Source organism: Microcaecilia unicolor, chromosome 2, assembly GCF_901765095.1.
Source record: "Microcaecilia unicolor chromosome 2, aMicUni1.1, whole genome shotgun sequence".
Classification (NCBI taxonomy): Eukaryota; Metazoa; Chordata; class Amphibia; order Gymnophiona; family Siphonopidae; genus Microcaecilia; species Microcaecilia unicolor.
The window spans coordinates 650,261,072-650,277,043 of NC_044032.1; the positions used below are offsets into that span (position 1 = coordinate 650,261,072).

The 15,972-nt window shown below is 48.5% G+C and overlaps 1 protein-coding gene across 1 annotated transcript in view; it reads right to left on the reverse strand.

Annotated features, from left to right (window-relative positions):
• Positions 1-15,972, reverse strand: part of LOC115462246 (zinc finger protein 260-like) — a 201,123-nt gene that overhangs the window by 169,993 nt on the left and 15,158 nt on the right. Inside the window, exon 5 of the mRNA XM_030192257.1 lies at positions 15,438-15,671. Within this exon, the coding sequence (XP_030048117.1) occupies positions 15,438-15,671 (234 nt within the window). The remainder of the gene's footprint in view (positions 1-15,437; positions 15,672-15,972) is intronic.

The following is a 15,972-nucleotide window of genomic DNA, read 5'->3' on the forward strand; positions in this document are numbered from 1 at the left end:
ACCGCACCAGAGGGTTTTTTCTCCGTCAGGCAAGGCGGCAGGGAAGGGAGGCCACCCGGTTGGGGATCGCCCTGAGAAAGCGACGGGATAATCTAATTTCCCGGGGGGGGGGGGGGGAGGAGGGAGGATATTGAGGTACTGCAGCAGGAGGTTGAAAGAGTACAGTACAACCGCTACTCTTCCCTCGTCTACGAGCGGGACTTCGGGAAGCTACTTGGTCCAGACCCGTATGACTGCTGCAAGGAACGAAGGGTGGTGGTGTGGTTTAGGGATGAGGGGGGGGGGTGCTCCAAGAGTCCAGGGAAGGTATTTTGCAGGTGGTGGGGACGCATTTTGGGCGGGTTTTCTCGGACCTACAGTTGGGGACAGAGGCCATGGGAAAATATATTGAGGGGACCCCGGGGGTGGGTAACTGGGGGCCCCATCTTCAGGTCTTAATGCAGCCGTGGACGCTGGGTGAGGTGGAGGAGGCCATTGGGGCCTTGCGGCGCAGAACAGCGCCGGGGCCGGACGGACTTCTGGCGGAGTTTTACCAACGGTTCAGGGACCAGCTGGCGCCGCTCTTGCTGGAACTCTGGGAGGAGGTGCGAACAGGAGGATCCTTGCCGGAGTCTATGGGAGGATCAGCATTGGTCCTCCTTAGCAAAGGCAAGGATCCTCAAGACATGACGAACTGGCGACCAATAGCACTATTGAACAGCGACCGGAAGATCTTCGCTTACATGCTTCATGCTCGCATGAGGAAGGTCTCCGGTGAAGTGCTGGCAGTCCCGCAGAGGTGTGGGGTCCCAGGAAGGGGGGTGCTGGAGGCAGTAGCCTGGGTAAGGGAGGGCTTGGAACATAGCCGGGTGGGAGATGGTAGGTTGGTCGTGGCCTTGGACCAGGACAAGGCTTTCGACCGAGTGCAGTGGGAGTTCTTGTGGAAGGTCCTGGATCACTATGGCTTCCCGGGGGAGTGGATCGCACAACTGCAACTGTTGTATGCTGGGGCGCAATTTTTTCCCCTGGTGAATGGATGGAGGGGGGCGGAGGTGGGGGTCACGGCAGGGGTACGGCAGGGGTGCCCATTGAGTCCCCTGCTGTACGCTTTCGCCATAGATCCCCTGGTGCAGAGGCTGGGAGGGAGGGCTCAGAGGGGTAGAGGTTGGCAAAGGGAACGTATTGAGAGTCATCGCTTATGCAGACGATGTCACCGTTTGGGTGGCAGACCAGAGGGAGGGGAGGATGCTGCGGGAGACCCTTGAAGAATATTCCAAGGCATCGGGGTCACAGGTAAACCTGGGTAAGTGTACTAGCTTGTGGGTGGGTCCAGAGGAACGGCGATTTAACCTAGGGGGCGGGTTTCCTGCAGGGATTGAAAGAATGCGGGTGTTGGGAGTGTATTTGGGGGGGGGGGATTACGGGAGGGAGAGTTGGGAGCAAAAGATATCGGAGGCAAGGGAAAAGGTGGATCGTTGGAAGGGGTGGCGGATGTCCATGGCAGACAGGGTCCGGTTGTTGAAGACCCAGATAGTCCCCATGTTTCTCTTCTTGAGTTACATCTGCCTTTTGCCGGAATGCTGTTTCACTTCATTGGCTTGGCTGAAACTCAGAGCAGGCTCAGGCACTTGGCTGGAACTCAGTGCAGACTCAGGAACATCTTGGCTGGAACTCAGGACAGGCTCAGAAGCTTGACTGGAACTCAGAGCAGACTCCAGCGCTTGGCAGGATCTCAGAACAGACTCAGGCTTATCTGGGCTGAAACTCAAAACAGACTCAGGCTCTGGGCAGGGACTCAGAGCAGGCTCAAGCACTTGGCTGGAATTCAGTGCAGACTCTGGAACATCTTGGCTGGAACTTAGGGCAGGATCAGTCTCATCTTGGCTGGAACTCAGAGCAAGCTCAGGCACTTGGCTGGAACTCAAACTCGGAGCGGACTCAGCATCTCGACTGGCACTGGAACTCTGCACAGGAGCTAAACCGTACCTGGACCTCAGAAAGCTCCATGAAATCTGTAGACGAGCCTGGAACTCAGGACTACTACAACACCTCCTTTCAGCATTGGCTTCAGGAGTATCCCGCAGGGCAGGATCCGATAAGAGGTTGTAGCGGTACTCGAAGAGCAGGGTAGAAGAATCAATAGCAGAGACTGGGTTTTGTAAGCATTTATAGGATGAATAACTCTTCTGGGCAAAGCTACCCAATGAGTAATTCCCAGGTTCCGTTTACAGGAGTCTGGCTAAACCAACTTCCTAGCTCTGTCCAGGGGTTATATATTATAAAGGAACCTGGCTGTTCTGGGCCTACACCAGAACCTTTCTTCTGTTAGAGAGAACTGGAATAAAAGTAAAGTCACTGCTGTGAAATATATTAATTTAAAATATAGGTAAGAAAATAGAATAATACACCCTACACTACAGCTCAGCTGTACAATTGTAGCTCCCTTATGCTGATAAGCAACTGTAGAATGTATTGTCTAACTAAAACACTGATTTCACTGGTTACTAGATTATTACACAATCCCGATTAGTAATACTGACTAGGTCATGAAGTAATACAGTTAGCAGCACATCTTCCTGATCACAAAGTTCTGACTAACCTGCCTTTGCTGAGCTAAGAACCCACTAGCTAATCCCCGACTATAGGAAATAAATCTCTGCAATCCGAGCCGAGCCGACTCTAGGTGGTCTCTCAGATGAAGTGGACACAGGTTTTCCCCTTTAGACTCCAGCTGTTTTCCACAGCGAGTCCCTGTCTCAGGAAACAACACAGGTTCTCTGCAGCATGCAGGATTACAGTCTCTCTGGCCGGTAGAGCTGAACCAACAGGTACTTTCTTCAGATGGTCAGTTCACAAGGTTGTGGACCACTTCAGGTCTCGCTGGTCTTCTTTTCAGCTACCCTTCTTCCAGTAGAACCAGACAAATTCTCCCTTTCTTCTTTTCTTTCTTCCTCTGTCTGTCCTCTTTGTACTTCTCTTCTGGTCTTTTTGCTCTCTGGCCCCTGATTCCCAGGTGACCAGACAGCAACCAATCAGGGTCTTGTCCAGCTCCTTCCCTGAGCAAGAAAAACCTTTTTTTTTCTTCCAGTTGTTACATTGTGGTATGCATTCCTGTCTCTCACCAGACTCGCTGGCACCATGGCCTTATCCCCTGTAGCTCATCAGGGAGGTGCAAGGGTCAGGTAGCCCACTGCATATCCTTGAAGTTTTTTTTTCAGACCTGCCAGTTATTTACCACAAACAGAAAGTTGAATCTGCTTGGTCACTGAAGTGCAGGGTCTTAGTTCACAGACTCCATCTTGACATAGTTGTATACACAGGCTGAGAGCAGCAGAGTGAGGCTCACAGGGAAATAGCCCTACAGTTTAAAGAGGACTCAAGCCCCCAGACACGCTCTCTCTCCGCTGCAGCTTCCGGGGTATTCTTTAAGGCTGGATCAAAGAGAAGTTGTTCCCGGTAGTCACGAAGCGTGATAAAACTATTAAGATCAGAAACTGGGTCAAGATCAAAATCCAAACTAGGAGCGGCACCTGGGCTGAGACCCGGATTGCCAACAGAGGAAAAAGTCATGGGCAGGAAGCCCTGCTGGAAGGATGATTTCGCCGAGCTCATGGCCTTTGCATTCTGTCACGTTTACAAAGCAGGAAACTACGTTAGTGAGCCCTTGGGCCACTGCTGAGGGGCAGCAGCAGAAGGCAAAACCACCCCACACCAGAAGCAAGGCAGAACAAACGTACCGGCAAATCCAGGCAAGGTCTTTTAGGCGGGCAGCAAGAATAGTCCAGTAACAATCCGGGTCTAGGCAGGCAGCAGGCAGAAGAAAAGTCCAATAACAATCTGGGTCTAGGCAGGCAGCAGGCTGGAGAAAAGTCCAATAACAATCCGGGTCTAGGCAGGCAGCAGGCAGAAGAAAAGTCCAATAACAATCCGGGTCTAGGCAGGCGGCAGGCAGAAGAATAGTCCAGTAGACAAGCAGAGTCAAAGCCAGAATCAGGAAATCAGACTAGGCAGAAGTGTAACACAGCACCAACAAACCAGGAACCTTAGACGCAATGCAAAGGCAAAGCAGAAATGTTCCAAGATGGCTGATAAGCCCAGAAGCAGTTGGAACTCAGCTGCTGCAATCACCAGGCAGCTACGGGTGCTGTGCAGGCTCAAACAGCACAAGCAAACCTGGCAGCCTGGAAGATCCGGATCGGACTCGGCTGAAATCTGGAATGGGTGACAGTCCACAGCAGCCACCGGTTCTGGCCACCAGAGGGCGAGGTGAGCACAGACGTAACACCAATCCCGTCCAATCTTAACCAATTTATCTAGGAATCTTCAGGCTATTGACACTACTACCCTATCCTCCAGTGTCTCGAACCTCTTCTCTACCACTGCACTATCCAAATCTGTCAATGAAGCCGTCTCTTCCTATAATACTATTCTATCCTCTGCTTTAGACATTCTTGCACCTCTCATGCCCGTCCCATAAGGTGTACCAAACCCCAACCTTGGCTGACCTCTAAAATCCGCTACCTACGTTCCTGTGCCCGCTCCCCTTGAACGTCTCTGCTGAAATCTCATGCCCTTGCTGACTTCATACACTTCAAGTTAATGCTGACCTCCTTCCAATCTGCTCTTTTGCTTGCCAAACAGGACTATTACATCCAGCTGACTAATTCTCTCGGCTCAAACCCTCGACTTCTCTTCGCCACACTGAACTCACTCCTCAAGGTGCCTCCATCTCCAACTCCCCCCTCATTATCTCCTCAGATCCTAGCTGAGTTCTTCCATGACAAGGTTCAGAAGACAAACCTCGAATTCTCAATGAAGCCACCCCCCACCTCTCCCTCCCCTTGACCGTTCCCCTAACTCCCCAACCCCTCTGTCCTTTTCCTCCTTTCCCGAAATCACTGATTTGGAAACATCACATCTTCTCTCCTCCTCAAAACAAACTACCTGTTCCTCTGATCCCATTCCTACCCACCTTCTTAACACCATCTCTCCCACTCTCACCCCTTTTATCTGTCATATCCTCAATCTTTCACTTTCCACTGCAACCGTTCTTGATGCCTTCAAACATGCCATGGTCACACCACTCCTTAAGAAGCCTTCACTTGACCCTACCTGTCCTTCCAACTATCGACCCATCTCCCTCCTCCCCTTCCTCTCCAAGATACTTGAACGTGCCGTTCACCACTGCTGTCTTGACTTTCTTTCATCTCAAGCTGTTCTTGACCCACTCCAATTTGGCTTTCGCCCTCTTCATTCAACTGAAACTGCACTCACAAAAGTTTCCAACGACCTGTTACTGGCCAAATCCAAAGGTCTGTATTCTATCCTCATCCTTCTCGATCTATCTGCCGCTTTTGACACTGTTGATCACAGCTTACTCCTTGATACATTGTCTTCACTTGGATTCCAGGGCTCTGTTCTTTCCTGGTTCTCCTCCTACCTCTCGCTTCGTACCTTTAGTGTACACTCTGGTGGATCCTCTTCCACTTCTATCCCACTACCAATCGGTGTACCTCAGGGTTCTGTTCTCGGTCCTCTCTTGTTCTCCATCTACACTTCTTCCCTTGGCTCTCTGATATCATCCCATGGCTTTCAATACCATCTCTACGCGGACGACTCTCAAATCTACCTCTCTACTCCCAAAATCTCAACCAGCATCCAGACCAATGTATCAGCCTGCCTATCTGATATCACTGCCTGGATGTCTCAACGTCATCTGAAACTTAACATGGCCAAAACCGAGCTTCTCATCTTTCCCCCTAAACCTACCTCTCCTCTCCCCCTTTCTCTATTTCTGTGGATGGCACTCTCATTCTCCCTGTCTCATCAGCTCGTAACCTTGGGGTCATCTTCGACTCCTCTCTGTCCTTCTCTGCTCACATTCAGCAGATTGCCAAAACCAGTCATTTCTTTCTCTATAACATCAGCAAAATCAGTCCCTTCCTCTCTGAGCACTCTACCAGAACCCTTATCCACACTCTTATTACCTCTCGCCTAGATTATTGCAACCTGCTTCTCACCAGCCTTCCACTTAGCCATCTCTCTCCTCTTCAATCAGTCCAAAACTCTGCTGCGTGACTCATTTTCCGCCAGAGTCGCTATGCTCACATTAAGCCTCTCCTCAAGTCACTTCACTGGCTCCCTATCTGTTTCCGCATTCAATTCAAACTTCTCTCACTGACCTATAAGTGCATTCACTCTACCGCTCCCGAGTATCTCTCAACTCTTGTCTCTCCCTACGCTCCCCCTCGGATACTCCGTTCTGTGGATAAATCTCTCTTGTCTGTCCCCTTCTCTACAGCGAGAGCTACATACCTGTAGCAGGTGTTCTCCGAGGGCAGCAGGCTGATTGTTCTCACATGTGGGTGACATCCAACAGCACCCCAGATCGGAAAATCTTCCTAGCAACAAAATTTTGCTAGCCCTCACGTGTCAGCACGCATTGCACATGCATGACCATCTTCCCACCCGTAGCGCGAGCGTGCTCCTCAGTCAAGTAGAAAGCAAAGACAAAGGAGGATACAACTCCAAAGGGGAGGTGGGCGGGTTGGAGAGAACAATCAGCCTGCTGTCCTCGGAGAACACCTGCTACAGGTATGTAGCTCTCGCTTTCTCCGAGGACAAGCAGGCTGCTTGTTCTCACATGTGGGTATCCCTAGCCCCCAGGCTCACTCAAAACAACAAACATGGTCAATTGGGCCTCGCAACGGCGAGGACATAACTGAGATTGACCTAACAACTTAACCAAGTAACTGAGAGTGCAGCCTGGAACAGAATAAAAATGAGCCTAGCGGGGTGGAGTTGGATCCTAAACTCCAAACAGATTCTGAAGCACCAACTGCCCGAACCGACTGTCACGTCGGGTATCCTGCTGGAGGCAGTAATGAGATGTGAATGTGTGGTCAGATGACCACGTCGCAGCCTTGCAAATCTCTTCAATAGAGGCTGACTTCAAATGGGCCACTGACGCAGCCATGGCTCTAACATTATGAGCCATGACTTGGCCCTCCAAAGTCAGCCCAGCTTGGGCATAAGTGAAGGAAATGCAATCTGCTAGCCAATTGGATATGGTATGTTTCCCAACAGCAACTCCCCTCCTATTGGGATCAAAAGAAACAAACAATTGGGCGGACTGTCTGTGGGGCTGTGTCCGCTCCAGATAGAAGACCAATGCTCGCTTGCAGTCCAATGTGTGCAGCTGACGTTCAGCAGGGCGGGTATGAGGACGGGGAAAGAATGTTGGCAAGACAATTGACTGGTTCAGATGGAACTCTGACACCACCTTCAGCAGAAATTTAGGGTGAGCACAGAGGACTACTCTGTTATTATGAAATTTAGTGTAAGGAGCATGAGCTACCAAGGCTCGAAGCTTAATGGCCCTCCGAGCTGAAGTGACTGCCACCAGGAAGATTACTTTTCAAGTCAAGTACTTCAGATGACAGGAATTCAGTGGCTCAAAAGGAGGTTTCATCAGCTGGGTGAGAACGACGTTGAGATCCCATGACACTGTAGGAGGCTTGACGGGGGGCTTTGACAAAAGCAAACCTCTCATGAAGCGAACAACTAAAGGCTGTCCTGAGATCGGCTTACCTTCTACACGGAAATGATAAGCACTGATTGCACTAAGATGAACCCTTACTGAGTTGGTCTTAAGATCAGACTCTGACAAGTGTAGAAGGTATTCAAGCAGGGTCTGTGTAGGACAAGAGCGAGGTTGTAGGGCCTTGCTGTCACACCAGAAGACAAAACTCCTCCATATAAAAGAGTAACTCTTCTTAGTGGAATCTTTCCTGGAAGCAAGCAAGATACAGGAGACACCCTCCGAGAGACCCAAGGAGGCAAAATCTACGCCCTCAACATCCAGGCCGTGAGAGCCAGAGACTGGAGGTTGGGATGCAGAAGCGCCCCCTCGTTCTGAGTGATGAGGGTCGGAAAACACTCCAATCTCCACGGTTCTTCGGAAGACAACTCCAGAAGAAGAGGAAATCAGATCTGACGCGGCCAAAAAGGAGCGATCAGAATCATGCTCCCTCGATCTTGCCTGAGTTTCAGCAAAGTCTTCCCCACCAAAGGTATGGGAGGATAAGCATACTGGAGGCCCTTCCCCCAATGCAGAAGACAGGCATCCGACGCTAGTCTGCCGTGGGCCTGAAGCCGGGAACAGAACTGAGGGACCTTGTGGTTGTCTCAAGAAGCAAAGAGATCGACCAAGGGGGTGCCCCACACATGGAAGATCTCGCGTACCACTCTCAAATTGAGAGACCACTCGTGAGGTTGCATTATCCTGCTCAATCTCGGTTTCCTGACACAGGGGGCGAGATCCGGTACCCCCCTGCTTGTTGATGTAATACATTGCAACCTGGTTGTTCATCTGAATTTGAATAATTTGATGGAACAGCCGATCCCTGAAAGCCTTTAGAGCATTCCAGACCGCTCGCAACTCCAGGAGATTGATCTGAAATCCTTGTTCCTGGAGGGACCAACTCCCTTGGGTGTGAAGCCCATCAACATGAGCTCCCCACCCCAGAAGAGACGCATCCGTAGTCAGCACTTTTTGTGGCTGAGGAATTTGGAAGGGACGCCCCAGGACTAAATTGGATTGAATTGTCCACCAATGTAGGGATTTGAGAAAACTCGTGGACAGTCGGATTACGTCCTCTAGACCCCCAGCAGCTTGGTACCACTGAGAGGCTAGGGTCCATTGAGCTGATCTCATGTGAAGGCAGGCCACGGGAGTCACATGAACTGTGGAGGCCATGTGGCCAAGCAATCTCAACATCTGCCGAGCTGTGATCTGCTGCGACGCCCGTACCCAGGAAACGAAAGGAGATTGTTCGCGCTCGCTTCGGGGAGGTAGGCACGAGCCGTCCGAGACTCCAGCAGAGCTCCTATAAATTCTAGCTTCTGAACTGGAAGAAGATGGGACTTTGGGTAATTTATCACAAACCCCAGTAGCTCCAGGAGTTGAATAGTCATCTTGTAAGGGGTTACTGAGAAGACGGTCTCAGGGAAAGCGAGAGCAGCCCCGGGGAGGAAGTATAAGACATGGGCAAATCCCTTATAGATGGGGAATGTGCCCTCTGGTGGTTAAGAGACCAATTAGAATAAGGGATGAGCCTAGGAAGCATGATTCCCACAATGCACCTGACCCAACACAAGACTTACAGGAATTGGAGGGGGAGGCGCAGGATTGGGAGATGGTCTCTGATCAGGGTGATGGAGAGCAGCTGAGGGAGCCCTGGGAGGAGGTAGAGGAGATGGAATGGGATAAAAAGGAGGAGAATGGAGAGGAGAGAATGGAGGTGGTGGCATGTGCACAGACTGCTGGTGCTAAGGGCAGACTAAAGGAGCAGTCCTTGAAGGAAGCGGTGGCGAAAGGGGCCAGGAATTGGAGGTAACCAGTGCTGCAAGGGAGAAAGATCAGCAGTGAAGCATATCTGCTAAGCAGGGTCGACCTGGGCCAGAGAGTGGAAGGGTGACCTGCTGACAATCTGCATTGACTATAGAGCTCCTGCCTCGGAGATGTTCTTCACCAGCCAACCCTTGAGATAAGGAAACACATGCACTCCCAGTCTGTGTAGTGATGCTGCTACAACCGCCAGGCACTTTGTAAATACCCTGGGCGCAGAGGCGAGACCAAAGGGTAGCACAAAATACTGAAAGTGCTGTGTTCCCAGACAGTATCAGGATGTTAGTGTAAGCATCCTTTAAGTCCAGAGAGCATAGTCAATTGTTTTCCTGAATCATGGGAAGAAGGGTGCCCAGGGAAAGCATCTTGAACTTTTCTTGGACTAGATATTTGTTCAGGGCCCTTAGGTCTAGGATGGGACGCATCCCCCCTGTTTTCTTTTCCACAAGGAAGTACCTGGAATAGAATCCCTGCCCTTCCTGCCCCGGTGGCACGGGCTCAACCGCATTGGCGCTGAGAAGGGCGGAGAGTTCCTCTGCAAGTACCTGCTTGTGCTGGAAGCTGTAGGACTGAGCTCCCAGTGGACAATTTGGAGGTATTGAGGCCAAATTGAGGGAGTATCCTAGCCGGACTATTTGGAGAACCCACCGGTCGGAGGTTACAAGAGGCCACCTTTGGTGAAAAAATTTTAACCTCCCCCTGACTGGCAGATCGTCCGGCACAGACACTGTTTTCTCGGTTATGCTTCTCCGGAGCCAGTCAAAAGCCCGTCCCTTGCTTTTGCTGGGGAGCCGCAGGGGCCTGCTGTGGCACACGCCGTTGATGAGAACGAGTGCGCTGGGGCTTAGCCTGGGCCGCAGGCTGTCGGGAAGGTGGAGTGTGCCTACGCTTATTGTAAGAATAGGGAGCACTCCTCCTTCCCCCATAAAATGTCTACCAGTTGAGGTAGATGCTGAAGGCGCCCAGTGGGAGAGCTTGTCGAATGCGGTGTCCCGCTGGTGAAGCTGCTCTACCACCTGTTCGACTCTCTCTCCAAAAATGTTATCCCCCCGGCAAGGCACATCCGCAACTCGCTGCTGGACTCTATTGTCCAGATTAGTGGCACGCAGTCATGAGAGTCTGCGCATCACTATTCCTTGAGCAGCGGCCCTGGACGCCACATCAAAAGTATCATAAACACCCCTGGCCAGGAATTTACAACACGCCTTCAGCTGCCTGACCACCTGCTGAAAAGGCTTGGAGATTTGAGAGGAAAGGGTGGGAGGGTCGACAGCCTGGAGATTTCTGGAAGTGGTGGTTAGTAGTGGACGGGACTGCGGGGGAGGGTGATGAAGTGTGAAGGTGATCAGGTGATGATCTGAGAGAGGAAGAGCAGAGGTGCAGAAATCGGAGGGTGAGCAGGAAGAGAAGAGGACTAGGTCGAGACAATGGCCAGAGCGGTGAGTAGGGGTGGTGGAGTTCAGTTGGAGGTTGAAGGAGGATATCAGAGTGAGGAATTGGGAAGCATAAGAGTCGGATGGGTCGTCGGCGTGTATATTAAAGTCACCAAGAATGAGGGACGAAGATGAGGGTTCAAGAAAAACTGAGAGCCAGGCATCGAAGTCAGTGAGGGGAGGGACTTGTCGGGGGGGTGGTAAATGACTGCAACTCTGAGTGGCAGTGGGTAGAAAAGACGGATGGAGTGCACTTCGAAGGAGGAGAAGCAGTAAGACTGCGGTAGGAGGAGGGGTTGAAAGCTACAAGAGGGCGAGAGTAGACCCCGACGCCTCCACCATGGCCATCGGGGTGGGGAGTGTTGGAGAAGAGGTAACCTCCGTGGCAAAGGGCAGCGACTGATGCAGAGTTGTCAGGAGTGAGCCAGGTTTCAGTTAGGGCGAGTAGCTGAAGGGAACGAGAGATGAAGAGATCATGGGTGAAGGGAAGTTTGTTGCAGACCGAGTGAGCATTCCACAGGGCACACGAGAAGGGGAGGGAAGAGGGAGGGAGGAGGGGAATAGGGATGAGATTGGAGACATCCTGTTTGCGTGGTTAGGACGAGGACAGATGTGGGGGACCTGGATTGGGATTGATGTCACCCGCGGATAGCAGGAGAAGGAAGAGAGTGCGGAGGAGGGTGGGGGAGGTAGGGCGGCGAAGGCGGGGTGCGCTTAAGAGGAATGGGGTTGGGTTAATGGCAGGAAGGAAGTGTTGAAGGTTGAGGGCTAGGAAGGAAGAGGGGGATAGGAGAGATGGTGAGGTGGGTGGGTAGGGTAATGAGATAGTGAGCAGGATGGGAGAGGACATGGGTGGGCAGTGAGTTCCTGAGGAAGGCAGTGGTAGGGGAACAGGGAGACGGAAGAAATTAGGAAGGGACTGGGCAAGGAGCAGAATGTGTATCAGGGCCATGAGTAGTGGATGGGGTGTTTGCAGGTACCAAAGTAGTGACTAGATCAGGCGGACTGGGACAATCTGGAGCGGAGGGGCTAGGATAGAGTGGGGCAGTGGGGCTGGAGCAGGCTGGATCATATGAGCTATTAGGCCCCTCCAAATAGGCAAAGGTGCAGCCAGTTAAATAGCCAGGACTGTGTTGTTTACTGGTTCTACAGTGTAGTATCCTGTCTCTCCTTCCCCAACAGCCCCACTTCATGAGACATGGGTTCAGTGAGCTAACGCAAAATACCATTCCTCCCCCCCCCCCCCCCCGGGTTTACTAAGCCACGCGATAATGCCAACACAGCCAGTTCAAAGTGCAAAAAGACAGGTACAAATCAAGGTAAGATATACACAAAAAGTAGCACATATGAGTTTATTTTGTTGGGCAGACTGGATGGACCGTGCAGGTCTTTTTCTGCCGTCGTCTACTATGTTACTATGTTTTAAATGATTTCCCTCCCATATGAGTTCTTTTGTGCTATTTCAATTGGATCTTATTAAAACATTTATCACATACTTAATATTTAAATGTTTTTTTCTTCCGTATGAATTTCCGTGAACTTTCTACTTGGCCTTCCTTCTGAAACATTTATCACATTAGGAACACTTATGATTCTCTCCTGTATGAGTCGTTTTGTGGCATTCCAGGTTTACCTTGCTTCTGAAACATTTATCACATTCTGAACATTGAAATGGTTCTCCTACGGGGAGGGAGGGAGTGGAGTTTGTTTGTTTTATACTATAAAAACTCTATAAAAAATTTGAAGTTCTGAAGGATATCAGTATTACTTCATTCATGCTCTGATGCGGAGGCAACATGTACCATATGCTAAAGTGTTGTGGTTTTGGTATTGTTAGAAGAAACTTGACTTGTAAAATCATACCTCTGTTATTATACAATGTCCTAAGTGGTACTGTTGCCACGGGTTGTACTGTTGAAAGAATGTACCATTCACTAATAAAGACTTCATATAAATTTAAAGAAATGGTTCTCCTGTATGAGTCTTTTTGTGTTTTTTTTTCAGCTCTGCCTTTCTTATGAACCATTTATCACATTCTGAACTTTGAAATGGTTTCTCTCCTGTATGAGTTCTTTCATGCTGTTTCAGACTCCCTTTCAAGCTAAACGATTGATTACATTCTGAACATTATCAATAGAAATCAAACAAAATAAAACATGGAAAAGAAAATAAGATGATACCTTTTTTATTGGATGTAACTTAATATACATTTCTTGATTAGCTTTCGAAGGTTGCCCTTCTTCGTCAGATCGAAAAAAAACAAATGTGGTAGCAGATATATATGAGTGAGACATCCAAGCTTTACTTTGACAGTCTGGCAGGGTGGGAGGGAGGGGGTGGGTAGGAGGTATGAATGGGTACATCAAAGCATTTCATTGATATTCTAACAGGATGGGTGTGGATAGGTGAGAGGAGGGTGACAAACAGAGAAATACAACCTTATGGTTTATAATGGGCTAGAAAACCCATAACCTTGTTAAGTCCTGTGCTGTAGGGTGTCAAAATATTCAATCATTCTGACTTCAAAGGTCTTACGTTCCTGTATTGTTTTAAAGTTACCTTTCAGAATTCTTACTGTGAAATCACTGGTGCAGTGTTCTGGTCCTGTAAAGTGTTGTCCCACAGGGGTGGGAACCCAACTGGCACCGGCTATCTTCATGTGGTGTCTGTGCAGGTTAAATCTTGTCTTAAGCATCTGGCCTGTTTCTCCAATATAGCATCCTTCGTTACGTTTTTTACACTGAATGATATATACCACATTGGAAGATGAGCATGTGAAAGATTCTTTTATGTTGAATATTTTTCCCCTGTGAATGACTGTGGGGTCCTGTGAAATGTTTTGGCATAGCTTGCAGCTGGATCTGTTACAGGGAAATGTGCCCTTCTCTTCATTATCAGTCTGTGTTGGGAGTTTACTTCTGATTAGTTTGTGTTTTAAGTTGGGTGGCTGTCAGAAGGCCAGTACTGGTGGGGATGGGAATATCTCTTTCAATAATTCATCTTCCTGGAGTAAAGGCTGTAGGTCTCTTATGATTTTCCTCAGCTTCTCCAGCTCTGGGTTGTATGTCAGAAATGTATTAAGTTATGTCCAATATAAAAAGGTATCATCTTATTTTCTTTTTCATGTTTTATTTTGTTTGATTTCTATTGATAACCTTTAAGAGTGGACTAACATGGCTACCACACCTCTCTACTTAATTCTGAACATTGAAATGTTTTCTCTCCTGTATGAGTTCTTTCATACTGTTTCACCTCACCCTTAGTTCTGAACCATCATTCTGAACATTTAAATTGTTTCTCTCTTGTATGAATTCTTTTGTGCTGTTGTACCGCTGCCTTTCTTCTGAAACATTTATCACATTCTGAACATTGAAATGGTTTCTCTCCTGTATGAATCATTTTGTGAATTTTCATCTCACCCTTGGTTCTGAACCATTTCTCACATTCTAAACATTGAAATGGTTTCGCTCCTGTATGAGTCATGTGATGGTAATCCAGGTTCGCCTTGGTTCTAAAACATTTATCACATTCTGAACATTGAAATGGTTTCTCTCCTGTATGAATTCTTTCGTGCCGTTCTAGCTCCACTTTTCTTTTGAAACATTTATCACATTCTGAACATTGAAATGGTTTTTCTCCTGTATGAATCATTTTGTGAATTTTCACCACACCCTTGGTCTTGAACCATTTATCACATTCAGAACATTGAAATGGTTTCTCTTCTGTATGCGTTTTTTTATGCTTTTTAATCTCACGCTTGGTTCTGAACAATTTATCACATTCTGAACATTGAAATGGTTTCTCTCCTGTAGGAAACATTTTGTGTAATTTCAGCTCACCCTTGCTTCTGAACCATTTATCACATTCTGAACATTGAAATGGTTTCTCTCCTGTATGAATCATTTTGTGTAATTTCAGCCCACCCTTGCTTCTGAGCCATTTATCACATTCTGAACATTGAAATGGTTTCTCTCCTGTATGAATCATTTTGTGACATTGCAGCACACCCTTGCTTCTGAAACATTTATCACATTCTGGACAGTTAAATGCTTTCTCTCCTGTATGAATTCTTTCATGCCGCTTCAGATTCCCTTTGACGCTAAACGATTGATCACATTCTGAACAATGAAATGGTTTCTCTCCTGTATGAATCATTTTATGACATTTCAGCTCACCCTTGCTTCTGAACCATTTCTCACATTCTGAACATTGAAATGGTTTCTCTCCTGTATGAATCATTTTGTGTAATTTCAGCTCACCCTTGCTTCTGAACCATTTCTCACATTCTGAACATTGAAATGGTTTTTCTCCTGTATGAGTCATATGGTGGGTTTCCAGGTTCACCTTCCTTCTGAAACATTTATCACATTCTGAACATTGAAATGGTTTCTCTCCTGTATGAGTCATATGGTGGGTTTCCAAGTTCGCCTTGCTTGTGAAACATTTATCACATTCAGAACATTGAAATGGTTTTTCACAGTATCCAGATGGGTTAGTTTTATGCATACCTTGACAGTCATGAACTTCAGTCCTAAGCCCACTTATGTGGTGCTCAATAAAATTGGAGTCGGTAGTAAAGGTTTCCCAAACATCAGCCCTTTTAAAAACTCTCTCACCGTTGAGTCTTCCAGGTTGTTCAAGTGTTGGGAAAAAGCTACAGTTTCTCTTTTGTCTTTCTAATCTTTCTCCTTTCTGAGCTGCTGCTTTCTCACCGGTTGGTATTATGCTACCGATACCTCCTTCACAGTCTGCTGAAGGATCTGTGCTGTCTCTGGAGGGGTCTTCGTGTTTCCATTCCTCTTTCTGCTGCTCATCACACACTCTTTCACTCTCATTCCCAAATCCATCATCTGTTGGATAAAATAGAAAGAGTACGATCATTCATTTTACAGCTATGGAAAAGGATATACAAAGGTGGGCAGGAGCGAGGAGAATGTGCTCCTTCCCCACAAAATCCACTGGAGCACCAGGGCTAGAGGTAGAACCGGGGGGGGGGGGGGGGGGGGGGGAAGAAAGGATGGGACATTGTCAGGAGAGCCGGGGGGGGGGGGGGGGGGGTTGAAATTAAAAATAAAAAGTTATGTGGGTGCTAGCCCGATATTCAACATTTCATTTCCTATGTGAGCCAGCCGGACCCCCATAACCCTGAGC